Source organism: Clarias gariepinus, chromosome 4 (assembly GCF_024256425.1).
Source record: "Clarias gariepinus isolate MV-2021 ecotype Netherlands chromosome 4, CGAR_prim_01v2, whole genome shotgun sequence".
In the NCBI taxonomy this organism is placed as follows: Eukaryota; Metazoa; Chordata; class Actinopteri; order Siluriformes; family Clariidae; genus Clarias; species Clarias gariepinus.
Window position 1 is genome coordinate 32470334 of NC_071103.1, and position 14617 is coordinate 32484950.

The window sequence follows — 14617 nt, forward strand, 5'->3', positions numbered from 1 at the left end:
AGATTTATGCTGAGCCATAGACCATAAGAGCCCGTGGCTTTGTTCGGCTTGTGGCGCCTCAGTACGGGTGTTTGTTTGGTTAAGGCCCTTCGCTAGAGCAGGAAACGGCAGAGACAGTCTCTGTTGGTGCACCTTGGCCGGCCCTTACGTCACCAGCACCAGATGTTGGCTATTAATTATAACGCCAAAACTCCTTCACCTTCCCCGAGGCTAAAGTTTTACAAGGTGATGATATGTGCACTGTACAATTGAGTGAAAATGACAAGAGATAGTCCAGTTGAAGCCTAACAAGATCCTACTTCAGTGTAGATTTTTAAAAATGTATATTATATAAGTATGTATTAAATTATCATTTTACAGTATATATAAAAGATTTACATAAGAATTCACGTCATCGCAATGCTTTGGCGAAACTTAGGTAAATTTAACCGCATATTGAAAATCAAGCCCTAAATACAGCTATCTAAAAAACATTGACCTTCATTTAATGTTTCAGTGATTGGACTTGACATTTAGACTCTGACTCAGACCTCGGTCTATAAACACACACTTGAACACTGGTTCTCTCCAGAGCTTGAGGGAAGAAAACAGCAGCTCGAGGCCACAAGGCCATCCTCTGCTCTCGCCTCAAAACAGATGCAATCTGTCCACTTGAGGGAACGCAGGAGACATGATGGCTTCCTGAGGAAACAGAGCAGAATGGAGAGGTCGTAGGAAAGGGACCTCGACCCTTGTGGATCTCTGTGAGCCAGCTTCACAGCGCTTCCTCAGGAAGACGGTGACTCACAAGGCTCAACGGGGCAACGGGCTCGTTTTTCGGTTCCGTCCCACTGATTTCTGTCCGACTTATTCTTTTTGTTCGGGGTTGACCCCAACTAACAACGTCAACGTTCTTGGACGATCTTTGATTCGTTTTCATATTCGGCTTTATGAAAATGTTAACGTTTAAATCTTGAAGATGAAACAATAAAGGGATTCGAGAAGGAATCCTAAGCATCCGACGATGAGCCTACAGCACGGTGAAAAAATACTTTGGAGATATTCGGATCTGGACTCGGGAAAGCATTGGCTCTTTGTTACTGTGTCTGTGACTCAGAGTTAGCCTCCCGCTTCGTCTCCCTTTCCCTCTCCCTCTCTCCTACACATTCTCTCACACACACTCACACACAAGCTTCAAGAAAAGCACATATCTCAGCTGTGAGTCACGTCATAAAATGTAATCAAGACGTTTTTGAGCCGGCTCATGTCTTTTACTGGCTTCGTATGTTACGGTGTTAAGTCCAGATCGGTTACGCAGATTTAAAAAATAGTAATAAGGTGCAAGATTAAATTAAAAGCACAACAGAACTGCAACTAAATGTATTTGTTTCTTATTTCTTTGTTATTTATCATTAAAATGAACTTTATAAACTTTGTTGTTTTGTATAATCCAGATCTCCGAAATCTCATATTTTTTGCATTTAAAATATAGACATATTTCTTCTCTCTTTTCAAAAGAAAAGGGATGGTGCTAAATTTTCTTAAATAGAAACAGATAAGCTGAATTGGGGAATCTGGCAGATCTTAAAGATTTAACAGCATAATACATTTAGTATGTTTTAAAAAGGAAATGTTACCACATTTGTTTAGTTCACTTAATGAGGCTAACTCACGCTGCCTTTCCACTTCAGGAAATGGCGTAGACATTCTGTTACATTTTATAAGGTAAATACCTCATGACCTTTCTTTCTTTCTTTCTTTCTTTCTTTCTTTCTTTCTTTCTTTCTTTCTGTCTTCTTTACTGCGCTTATTATAGTAACTAAGTTACTAAACTCTTTGCAGTTGTTATATCATTTTGTTATATGTTACAAATCAAATTATAAAACAGTTAGTTTGATCAGACAAGAAGTAATCCAGGAGTGCTGATATAGAGTATAACAGCACTGGGACATTGAGCTACATGTATTACTCCGCCTTACGTGTTCTAATAATGGTTAACCCATGAACAAGGGAACTACTTGTTGTTTGGAACAAGGGATTGGATTGTACACTACACTACTGTAGCTTTTCATTTTACGCTATTTTAAGATGCAACCCCAGAACAGTTAGTTACCTGAGGATACTTTAAAGTGGAATAATTAGAGATATAAAGATGAACTTAGGAGATTTACATGAGTGTCCACCTTGTACATGTTTTTTTTTTTTTCCCCTCATCCTTTTGGCTACATAATACTCATAAGAATTAAAAAACACTTCCACCCCTGTTACGGTAAGTACCCCATCACGGTTAGTTTCTTCATCAGTCACTGAATGACACAATATGTGCTGGAGGAGCAAAATAACTGTTAATAAAAATATTTATCAAATAACAACTTATATTCAGTTGATAACAAACGTGTTTGTGGAACTGTTGTATAAATGTATTATTACACTCAGGGTTGTGCTGTTGTACCGAATACAGTATCTGCATGACTGTGAAATCTTCACAGTTGAGATGATATTCAGCACAACAGCACTACCTCTTGTGTAATATAAAATATTTATTAAATAGAAAATGTCAGTGATTTTACAATGACTTAATTGTGCTTTATTTTTAAAGTTAAATTTTTTAGATTCCACACACTTGATAGAATGTAAAATGTGTACAGATCTTGACTTTAATAGATTTCAATGTCCACGGTACTGTTGCAGTGTAAATTGCAATGAGGCAGTACTTCATTATTTGTGTATCACATTGAAAAAAAGTCTTGGGGAAAGATTTCTCGATTTTTATTTATTTTTTATTTTTTGTAGAGTGGAGAGACTGAAAAACATCCAGGGTTATGGATTTAATTTTCTTAATAAGCATGTACAAACCCATGTGAGCTGAAATTTCAGGACTGCCAAAGAACCACAACAAGGCCTTTGAGAAAGAAGCTTACTTTTGGCTTTCCACTTTACTTGGAAGTCACTTTGGATAAAATAAATCTACAAATTGGTGCACGCAGGACCGAAAAGTTGAATGTATTCATATACATCAGTGCTGGACTTCTTTACTTTTGGCCCCAGTAGAAATAGTTGCTGTCCAGCAATGAATTGATTCGAATCAATTATTTAATTCACCACTTGAAAGCATTTCCCGGTGGAGCAATATGTTACAGTTCATCTGATTTTGTTTGGCTCTCTACTGTGTTACACAGACAGTACTGAATTTCAGATTAATGATGCCAAGTATGCCAATAATGGTAAAAGCTTATAGAGCACCTGATAGGATTACCACATGACAGTGGACTTCCTCGAGACATCAGTAATGTGTCTTTGTAAAAGCTTCTTTTTTTTCTTCTTCTTTTTTTTTTCCACCAAGAACATCTGAAATTATGTTCGCAAACAGAAGCCAAGTTGCAGAACATGCATGATTCACATAAGCCAAGTCCTCAGTGGTGGTGGGGGGAGGGGGCTTTCTAAATGACCTAAACACACTCCTAATTTTGGCAAGAAAGATCATCAGGGAATGGTGTTTAAATACTATTAGACTGATGAAATTTTAGCATTCAGCACGACCTCTTTGGCATGCATTACAGAACTTCATAGAACACATATTCCATTGGTTTAATCCTGCTTTACTACCGTCCTTAAGATCCACACGGACAGATTTAAAAAGTCTTCCCGAGGTAGTATTGGGGCACAACACAGAAAGCCATTCAATCATCACAGAATGGATGAAGCGACCCATCAGGGGGAAATGAAATCAGAGCCTGTTGCCCAAACGGAGAGCCGATAGGCATGCACTAACACAACCCTCTTTGTTCTTGCGTGCCGACATCACAAACACATCTGGTCCGTATTTGAGCTTCCTGTGCCAGGATCAGCCTCCAGCAGCCCAGGAGTTTATCCCTAGTGGTGTTTTTAAGGACATTTTACTGTTGTATCTCTTAAAGCTCTGCATGGTTCCACACTCCATCAACACATGGGCACACAAGCAGCTATTAAACTGACTAGGTTTTTTGTTTCCGCTAGATTTATTGATGTAATTCATTTGCCTAAAAATGTTGCGTATGTACCTGGTAAATTTCCATATCCTCCATAGTCTGCCATACAAATATAACTCTCCCGTAACAGTACAAATTATAAGCACATGAAAAAACATTGCATACCGTACAGTGCATTAGTAGTAATGACACAAAAGAGTTCAGAATCTCTGTTAGCAATAAATGGTGTGAACTTTTTAAGTTTTTTTTCTGGTTTTGGACAAATAGCTCATACATCACTTGCCCAAGGCTCTCTAAATGGCGTCTATAACTGTGTTTTATATTTAAAGGCATTTATGTGTTATAAAATCTTCAGTGCATTGGACTGTTTTTTGTATTTTTACATAAAATTAACGAAAAATGATTTGCACAGTTGTTAAAGCATTGCCCTAATCCATTAAATCTTTTTAGGTGAACATGATTTGGACTGCAAAAAGGTTGCTCTGAGCTGGGAATGAATATATATATATATATATATATATATATATATATATATATATATATATATACTGTATATATATATATATATATAGGTGTCTGCAGTGGAAATCCATAATATATTCTCATCCATAATTCCATAATATACAGTATTCCTGCCTCATGCCCTCTATTCCCGGGATATACTCCAGATCTGCTGTCACCCAGGCCATGTTTAGGTGTTTATCAAAACTGTCTTAAAATCAGTCACAACACCTATTCCGTCTTAAATTTGTCGAAGTCAGTGCATGGCTTTGAAACAACTTATTTCCCTTTTTTATTTGCTTTTATGAATAAAACACATTTTAATCAAAATCAAAGCCAAAGCAAACCATAAAAAAATGAACAATAAAATTCTGTGGCTTGACTGGGCCTTGTAAAAGCTTTCACAACAGTAAAGCATTGTAAATCGAATGACACCTTGGCAGACGTGGCTTGGCGTTGTGTACAAAATCATTTTAAGGCTTCCACAGTAATTACAGGTAAGAGCTGAAGTACAAGGCTGGTTTAAATGTATAGTAGATATATAATATCTTTCTTGTAATAATTAGGAATGCAAAGAGAAGCATAATAATCATAGCGGTAATGTATTTGGCACAATATTTCACTCATTTTAATGGGAGAGAGATAAAACTTGAATTACTGCAGTGCATTAAAATAGAATGAATTCATATTAACAAAATACTTAGAGAATAAAAAAAATGTAATTCGTAGAAGTAGAAACAGTTCTGATGCCCAGTAAATGGCTACAAAATCACAAATCGTGATGAGTACAGTGGGTAGTTCACGGCCGTGGCATTCCAAGGTGCGTCAGGGTAATTCATAGATATTTAAAAAAAAATTTTAAGCATGGGCTGTGATTTTTTTTAATGAATTTTTATGACTCGTAGGTCTGCTGTAGGCACACGGTATATTTCTGTAGGCATATTTGTGGTCATTTGTGATCTCCTGGACTCAATCATAGGTAATCATAGCTGGCGAGGGGCTACAGAAACCCCCAAGAGACTTGTATAGCAGGGCTACAGCAAACAGCAGGTTTAAAAAAAAAAAATCACTTGAAATCTCACTACAGCAAGTGTTACTGTGTGCTTAAATCACTACGGCCATAGTGATGTGATGGAAAGGAGTTCATCGTGATTGTGACAGTTAGTTGGGTCTCACCATTGGGATCTATGGACCCTGTTGTGCATCACAGAGCCATTCCCAGAACCTCAACCTCAGTGAAAGTGAAAATTGGGAATAAATCATTGTGTCACTTAAATCATAAGTTTCTTTTTCCTGTAAATAAAGAAGTGTAAAAAGTTGTTATTTAGACATCAGGTCTTTAACTGTGTAAGTGTGGACAAATCCTAATCTCTAGCTGTCCTGCTTTGACCAATACCGCAGCTACAGATAGATTACAGTAAGCAGTATTACTGTAGGTCTCATCATTCAGGTCAGAGTTGAAATGTCAATTTAAAAAAGAATTTTATCGAATGATTTCATTAAGAATTATTCTATATTTTACAAATTTTAAATTCATTTTTATTTTAATGTTATTCAAGAGCTCTGAATTTAATGCTTTTGCTTTTTGGGGGCCTGTAATGGAATTTGAGAGTCACTTAAACATGTCAGATCTTATTTAAACCTCATATAATGGCTACAGGAAGTAATTCTTTATTATTAAACATTATTTCAGATACTGTATATCCTCTGATGGAAACAAAACCCTAATGTAGACTCCTGGGTTTTGCATGAAAATAGAAAGGAGCAGGTCCGACAAAGTTAAGAGGAGAACTCTGGAATAACTCTACAGTACAGTAGGTTGACGTGCTCAGTCAAACTTAACAGCTGTTTTACTTATAAAACAGCACAAACAGTATCTGTATCTAACACGAGTGATTTGTTTAAAATTAATATTGACCGTCTTTATTTTTTTACTCTTTAGTTTTCTTTATAGAAGTTTCTTTTATCTACTGTATGAATGTTTTCAAAAGAGTTTTTTTTTCTAAGCTCCCAAGACTTTTGCACAGTACTGTAAGTAAAACAGCTGTTAGGTTTTACTGAGCGTGCTGGAGAATATATGCATTTCTTTTTTCATGCAAAACCCAGGGGACTACAATAAGGTTTTTTCAGTCTGAAAACTGATCTATTATATAATTCTGAATATAAGTTGCTTTAATTACAGGTATGCAAATGCAAATATGCTACTATAATGTAGTGTAATTTTTTTTTTACTGCGGTTTGCTCTAAATATATATGGTTGAGTTTGAGGCTGTGTTTCTCAGCTATACCCAGAGTACCACTGGGTCACGATCACTGACTTTTACAGTACCCATGATAACGAGTCATCAACATCCACCCCCAGCTGTTTCCATCCGTGTGTCCTATCACGTCATGAGAGTGTTTATGTACCAGAGGATGAATCAAGTCCAACTTTTTTTTTTTTAAACTCTTGCGCATGCCGTTTCAGTTGAAGTTTTCTGAAAATGGCACAGCTCTGAACTCACACTGCGCTCAGCGGTCTTTGCATGACGAACGGTCTTCAGGCTGCCAAAAACATCAGTGGTATGTTACTACTGAGAGACAGGGAGAGACAGAGGCGGGGGGGGTAAAAAAGAGAGAGAGAGAAAGATGTAGAGCAGAGTGTATTACTGCTAACAGTTGCGGATTATGGCGGCTCTTTCACATGACGTGTAGACACAGAGGTTAGTAAGTGTACTTTCACCAGGATACCTGGATTTTCCTCACATATAAGAGAGTGTCTCCAAAGTCTTTATTCCTCTTTGATCATTTTCTTTCTTTAGGAATTAATATGAGATACCTTAATATATATATAAAAAACACACACACACACACACACTAAAGTTACATCTAATGTCTGTGAACACAATATGCATCAGTTTCCCGTGTTTCCTAAACACACCTGTGTCTCTCCTCCAGGCCACACAGGACGCTTGCTGAAATCTTTGTGCTTCACCAGTTTGACCTTCTTGCTGCTGCACATCATTTATCAGATCGTCATCAACAGCCTGCTCGCAGGAGACAACATCGAGCCCAACTTCAACTGTAAGTACCAACCTAGATGTTTATCAGAAACCTCAGGACTGACTGGGCAATTATCCAAGCAGCACCGCTCATAACTGGCACGTTGCAGTATACACGATCTCTAGGCAGCTATAAGCCACAACATCTGTGCACAAGATGGGGAATCAGCACTTAATGAACAGAAAAGTGTTTGAATCCAACAGAAGTGTTTTCAGAGGCAGAATGTAGAGTTACGTATGAGGGCGAGTGTCCACACTCTACAAAGTAATGTCTTGACAGCTACAAAATTCTCAAATATGGGCAAGTTGTAGTGTAAAATCAGTTTGGTTTTATATTCTTTTGCGTTCTTTCTGGAAATAAATGCTTAAAATTGATATATAAAAAAAAAAACAGGACAAAACTATTTCAAGCGTGAAAATAGTAACAGAATGTCTGCTTGCATTTTCACATTTCTCAATTGCAAGTGACTTTTTTCTGACCCTAATTTGGACGCGCCTGTCCTCTGAAACGACCCGTACAGTACACGCACATGGATACGTCTTTGCTTGCGCTAGCTGGGTCAAAACGTTATATTTTTGCGACCGCTCATTCTTTTCGAACAATGGATGCTATTTTAGCAAAAATATACTTGGGGTTTTGCTCTGGAGGATGGCAAGCAGTTAGTCGACTGTATTTGTTGAGGTCCAGAAGAAGGAAGAAAGCCAGACGCCTCACTTTAGCGGTTTTAGCGATTGCTAGCAGTGCTATGAAATCCAACCCGAAACTCTGATTGTTCTCATTTAAGTCGTATGACCATGTATCTGATACTGTACATACACTATCTGATCTAGGACCAGATACAGTACAAAAGTGAGTTGGATCCAATTTGGGAAACATAAGATTTTTGTGTTCAGGCATTCCTTACTGTCACATTAGGGTAAAAAGTAAAAATCAGATTAGTCACTTTGAGTCACTGGTAATGTGAACTAATAGGAAATACTAGATAGTTTATATACATACTGTACTAGATTGGCTATATTTAAGATATTGTTTCTTGCCAATACGTCATTTCTGTGCAGGGCTACAATTTTATGTGCTAGAGAACTCATCCGAAATAATGAGCTTTCATCAGAAACACAAATTCACAAAATCATTTATTTTGTTTTTCATAGTGAAAAGTTTTTCAGTGACGTAACACAAACATTTGGTTCGTGAGTAAATTGAACATTCAGGCCATGGGTTTTGCTCTGCTATTGTATGCTTCTCTTGCAGGCCTTTTTCCCTAAAATCATTTCAATTCAGTTTTAGTTATATAACATTTTTAACTATAGACATCGTCACAAAACAGATTTACAGAAATCCAGATGTGGATTTAAATGCATAATGAGCAGGCCAGAGGTGACATCTTCCTTTGAAAGGGTGAGATCAGATAGTGGCATATTACATCATTACAGCATACAGTTCCAAAAAGGTCAATGCATTATTGCTAATTGTGTTGAATTGATGGTTCAGTGTGACCGGACTGTGACTCCTGGGATGAACACAGGACAGTCTTGATGATTACAACAGAAGCACTCTGGTCCAAATCTTACAGTACAGTATTCACAGGAGATTATCCACTGAAGCATATGTTGGACTCAGGCATCTTGGCCTGAATATAATAAAATAATAACTATTTTCTTTTCAAATTCTAAAAAATAAAAAAACCCAATTAGGTCACGATACTTAATTTATTCTGTCTGTGTTTATTTAAAAATCAAGGTCTCGATTTAAAACATTTGTATAAAATATGACAAAGACAAAAAGGCATAGAAATGTGGTTAGCATTTAAGGTAATTTGCTTGTTCTAATTTTTATGAATCATTTAAAAATGGTTCGTCAGCACGAGCCGTGGAAGTTTTCCCAGGTCCTGGTGTATACCGTCTCTAATGTACCGGAAAATTGAATGATTTAATTCAGACTGTTAAAATGATCAAGGTGAGAAATTGGATTTTTAATGACTTTTCTGTCTGTTCAGCCTCGGACTAACTGACGCCAAGTATGTGCTAAAGGAGTGCTAAAGACCGCAGCTGGTATATGAAACACTTTATATTCACTCCAGTGGAGCTCCAGAGATTTAAACTTACAAAGTTAATATCTGTATATGCGCCGTACGTTTATGAATATTATCAGGCCATGCGGTCTGAACTTAGACCACCCGTTCATAACTCATCTGTTCATAATTGCAATTGCAGTGGACATATTATAACATTACATATAAGGAAAGTGGTTTGTTTTAGATAGACATAATTCAGAATAATAACTGGTAGGTCGGTGTTGGTGCGTGTGATCTTAGAGAGTGACGTGGAAACACACATTCGTGCATGGTGACAAATCACACAGACACATAAAGCTGTCGTGGCGGGGTGAGAGGTCAGGACCATTGGCAGCTAAATGAAGATTAACTGCATTGCTAGAACATGTACTCACTCGGGGCAGATGTGCTGAGTCGCCTTGTGTGGCACACACCCCGCTGTGAGCCGAGCCTATAGAGCGGAGAGATAGGGCCAGTGATCTGAGCATGTTTTATATAGAGAATGCATGACATCTAATATCTATTTTTATTGATAATGGCTGTATTTATTTTCTGATGCTCAATTATGAAGGTTATCATTGGAATATTTTAAATGACTATTATTATTAATATTATTATTATTATTATGTTTAATTTTTCCCTTTGAAAAAGATTTATAGTTATATCTAAGGCCTTTTTTTAAACCCTTTACCTCTGTAAATATTCCTCTCTTTGTAATTAGGACTTATTTCACGTAAGGTTTAACATGAATAATTTTAGGTACGCGTTCCAATATACAGGTGCATATCAATAAATTAGAATATCATCGAAAGCATTGATTTAGTTCAGTAATTAAATTCAAAAAGTGAAACTCATATATAGATTCATTACACACAGACTGATATATTCCAAGTGTTTATTTCTTTTAATTTTGATGATTATGGCTTACAGCTTATGAAAACCCAAAATTCTGAAAGAATTTCAGAAAAAATAAATATTGTAAAAAAGTTCAACACTGGAGACTCATAGTGTCAAACTTTCATCAACTAATTAACTCAAAACACCTGTAAAGGTTTTTCTGAGCCTTTAAATGGTCTCTCAGTCTGGTTCAGTCTGGTGCAGCTGGAGTCAGTGCTTCAAGAGCCACCATGCACAGACGTATCCAGGACATGGTCTACAGCTTTCGTATTCCTTGTATCAAAGACACTTTTGAACCAGAGACAATTTCAGAGGCGTCTTACCTGGGCTAAGAACAAAAAGGACTGGACTATTGCTAAGTGGCCCAAAGTCCTCTTTTCAGATGAAAGTTAATTTTGCATTTCATTTGGAAACTAAGCTTCCAAAGTCTCGAGGAAGAGAGGAGAGGCACATAATCCAAGTTGCCCACACTGCCAAAACTACTATTACCTGGTTTAAGTACCATGTTATACCTGTGCTTGATTGGCCAGCAAACCTGCCGATCTAAACCACATAGAGAATCTCTGGGGTATTGTAAAAAGCAGGATGTTAGACATCAGACCAACAATGCAGAAGATCTGAAGAACGTTATCAGGGCAACCTGGGCTTCCATAACACCTCAGCAGGGCTACAGACTGATCACGTCCATGCCACTCCGCATTGCTACAGTAATTTGTGCAAGGGAGCCCTGACCAAGTATTGAGTGCTGTACATGTTCATATTCTTCAGTAGTCCAACATTGATATGTTGAGAAATAGATATTTTTTATTGTATTGTATTGTTCGGGGACATTACTTTTTAAAGAAACTAATTACTGTACAAAATTACTGTCATCAAAAAGTAATCAGTTACATTACTTTCTGATAAAAGTAACTAGTTCGAGTACTTTTCCAGTGCAGAAAATAAAAACTCCTTCGTAATTCCTCATGCATGTTGTTTTAGTCAGGACCTTTATAACTATTCTACCATCATCACTCAGCGAAGTTTGGCCCATAATCTGTTAACTACTAATATGTACCCCTATCTCACCTACTGTACGGGGTGGCTGTAAGTACGGTACATACGTTTTGGTGCTGTGATTGGGAAATTAGGAAAAATGTTTTAGTTAATGTAATTGAAAATGTGAACAAAATTACTGCAGATTGTTTTTTGAAACTAACATTCTTTTAAAGATTGATGAACCAGCTAATAAAAAGAAATTCAGCTGCAGTGTGATTTCCAGGAAGGATTTCCGTTTTTATGCACAACAGTCATATATTCCTGTACAAAATGTGTCATTTCCTGCACACCTGGCTACAGGAAGAGAAACATCTGGAGCACCAGATATCTGTTCTAGCTCGGTTTTATAAGATAGAGCGATGACAGGAGAATAGGTAGAATCTATGTTTTATATGAATCTTTCAGCAACTAATCACATTACAATGAAAAATACTAAGAATACAGTATGTTAAAAGAGCTAGTATAGGTTTTTTGTTTTTTTTTTTACTTATTTTCCTTTGTTTAAAAAAGCAATGTTTAAGAAATAAAAAGTTTCAAAACAGAAAAACAAAAAATTACAAGTAATTTTGTTGTATCTAAGTTTTCCAATGCAACCACAAAAAATGGAGTATTCTGACCTAAAATCCACTGATGCTATCTTTAATAAACAACAACATTCGACTATAAACCAGATCGGACCACTCACCACGTCATCTAGGATAAATAAACTCCCAAATTATCCACATTCTGCTCTCAGTGACAGATTGTGAGAGTTCTAAATAATACAAAGAAGTTTAAATAAAAAATGTAATAAATTGTTTTTGGCAAACTGGCAGATGAACTCAGTGACCCAGGACATAAGTTCATGGACTCCTAGTGAACCCAGCAGATTTACTTTATCAGCTATGTGTAGTAATAACAAAGCAAAAGCAGTGAAAACTTGCAATTGGAATAAAGCATGTATGCGCATGCACCCTTAGACACACACACACACACACACACACAGACACACACACACACACACACACACCTAAATACTGAATAAGAAAAAAAAAATATCATATTATATATTTATATCACAGACTTTCTCTTTCCTTTCTCTTTGTTTCTCATGACGACCCCACGCCCTCTTTCACTGCTGTCCGATGCTGTTATCCATGTCATAGCTCTTCACTGATTTCACCCAGTACCTTTATTTAGTAACCGGAGAGAAACCTTGCTCAATTTTTACAGGTGTGCATGTGATTTATAAGAAAACATAAATATAGGAAACTTTTAAAATACATTTTGTGGCTGCATAATTGTCACCTCATCCGTACGCTGGGCTTTAACCAGAGTGGTTATGAAACATAAAAAAACTCTAGGGAGAAAAAAAAAAAAACCTCACTCTCCACAATTTAATAAAAAAAAACAAAAATAGCAAAACATTGCAAAAAGCTGAATATAATAGGACATAGATTTATTAATATAACTAGAACAAAATCAATGTACTAAATCAATGTCCTATTAAATTCAATTTATGCTGCATGCTGGATTATATTCAAATTTTGATAAAACTTTTTACTATTGCTTTGGTCGAGTAAAATAAGACGTTATCTGTATAAATTATTCGCATGTTAAGTCAGAAAGACAAACAGGCCTCTAAAAATGATCAACATGCAATGAGCATTTCCCTTGTTGTTGGTACTGTGTACTGGCCCCAAGTGGGATGAGTGACTGATCTCCGTGAGGATTTGCCATAGCCCCAATATTTGCCAATTTGTTTAAAAAGGATCTGGTACTGGTGCCATTCACACAGCGTGACGTAATGATGTACACATACTATATACAGTAGTCTCATCCTACAGCGGTACAGTAGCATAGAGAAACTCAGCGCCTGGTCTGTCCTCATCCGTACGCCGTCGAGAGGAAGCAGCAGCTGAGCTTCAAACGATGTCTGGAAACAGCTGGTGTTTGGACAAACATCATTAGACAGACACATGGCCGGAGTTAATATAGGATAAATGTAATTCTATCATTCTGTTTTCTGAGTTTTAGCTATATAGTTTTCTTTTGAACTGTACTGTATGTGCAAAAGTCTAAACTGGAGGTTTTCAACTACCAAAAATAAATAAATCAATAAAAACAAATAGGACTGAATATCGAGACCAGCTGCCTTTTAATGCTCAGGCACTACTGATATGTTCTACATGGCTATGAAAAGACAGTTTAAAGTATTGATGTTTTGTTTCTCATAAGCAAATTACAGTATATTACCGAGGGGAAGAGATGACATTTGTTTTAAATTACATTTAGAGAATAAACTCAACTTCTATATGCAGTCGACTTCGAATAATCAATTTCTTCTGGTGTTTTTTATATTGAATTTTTTTATAAACAATCCATGTTGTCATTTTATGTCATAATAAGGCCGGTGAGAACAAATACAATTATAAGATAGAAAAGTTTGTTAAAATTATTCCCTGTTTATGTGAGCAGCCTTAAGGCTAATTTAATATTAATAAACACATGCAATTGGCTGCTACAGTATATACACTCAGCAAAAAAAGAAACGTCGTCTGACTTTCAACTGTTTTTCTTTCAGTAAACTTAATGTGTAAATATTTGTATGAACACTAAAAGAGTCAACACCATAAGACATAAACTAAAAATGTTTCACAATGTGTCCCTGAATAAAAAAAATCTAAAGTACCAGTCAGTATCTGGTGTGACCACCAGCTGCTTGAAGTACTGCAGTGCATCTCCTCCTCATGGACTGCCTATTGCGGACAGTCTGAGCACTGATAGAGGGATTGTGTGTTCCTGGTGTGACTCGGGCAGTTGTTGTGGCCATCCTGTACCTGTCACGCAGGTGTGATATTCGGATGTACCGATCCTGTGCAGGTGTTGTTACACGTGGTCTTCCACTGCGAGGATGATCAGCCGTCCTTCCTGTCTCCCTGTAGCGCCGTCTTAGGTGTCTCACAGTGCGGACATGGCGATTTATTGCCCTAGCCACATCAGCAGTCCTCATGCCTTCCTGCAGCATGCCTAATGCACCTTCACGCAGATGAGCAGGGACCCTGGGCATCTTTCTTTGGGTGTTTTTCACAGTCGGTAGACAAGTCTCTTTAGTGTCCTGCGTTTTTAGAACTGTTACCTTAAATGCCTACTTTCTGTA

The 14617-nt window shown here is 36.9% G+C and overlaps 1 protein-coding gene across 2 annotated transcripts in view; it reads left to right on the top strand.

The window, feature by feature from the left end:
* Positions 1-14617, top strand: part of LOC128520078 (piezo-type mechanosensitive ion channel component 2) — a 126559-nt gene that overhangs the window by 27547 nt on the left and 84395 nt on the right. For both annotated transcript variants that reach the window (XM_053494101.1, XM_053494102.1), the window contains exon 3: positions 7386-7511. In XM_053494101.1, coding sequence (XP_053350076.1) covers positions 7386-7511 — 126 coding nt within the window. The remainder of the gene's footprint in view (positions 1-7385; positions 7512-14617) is intronic.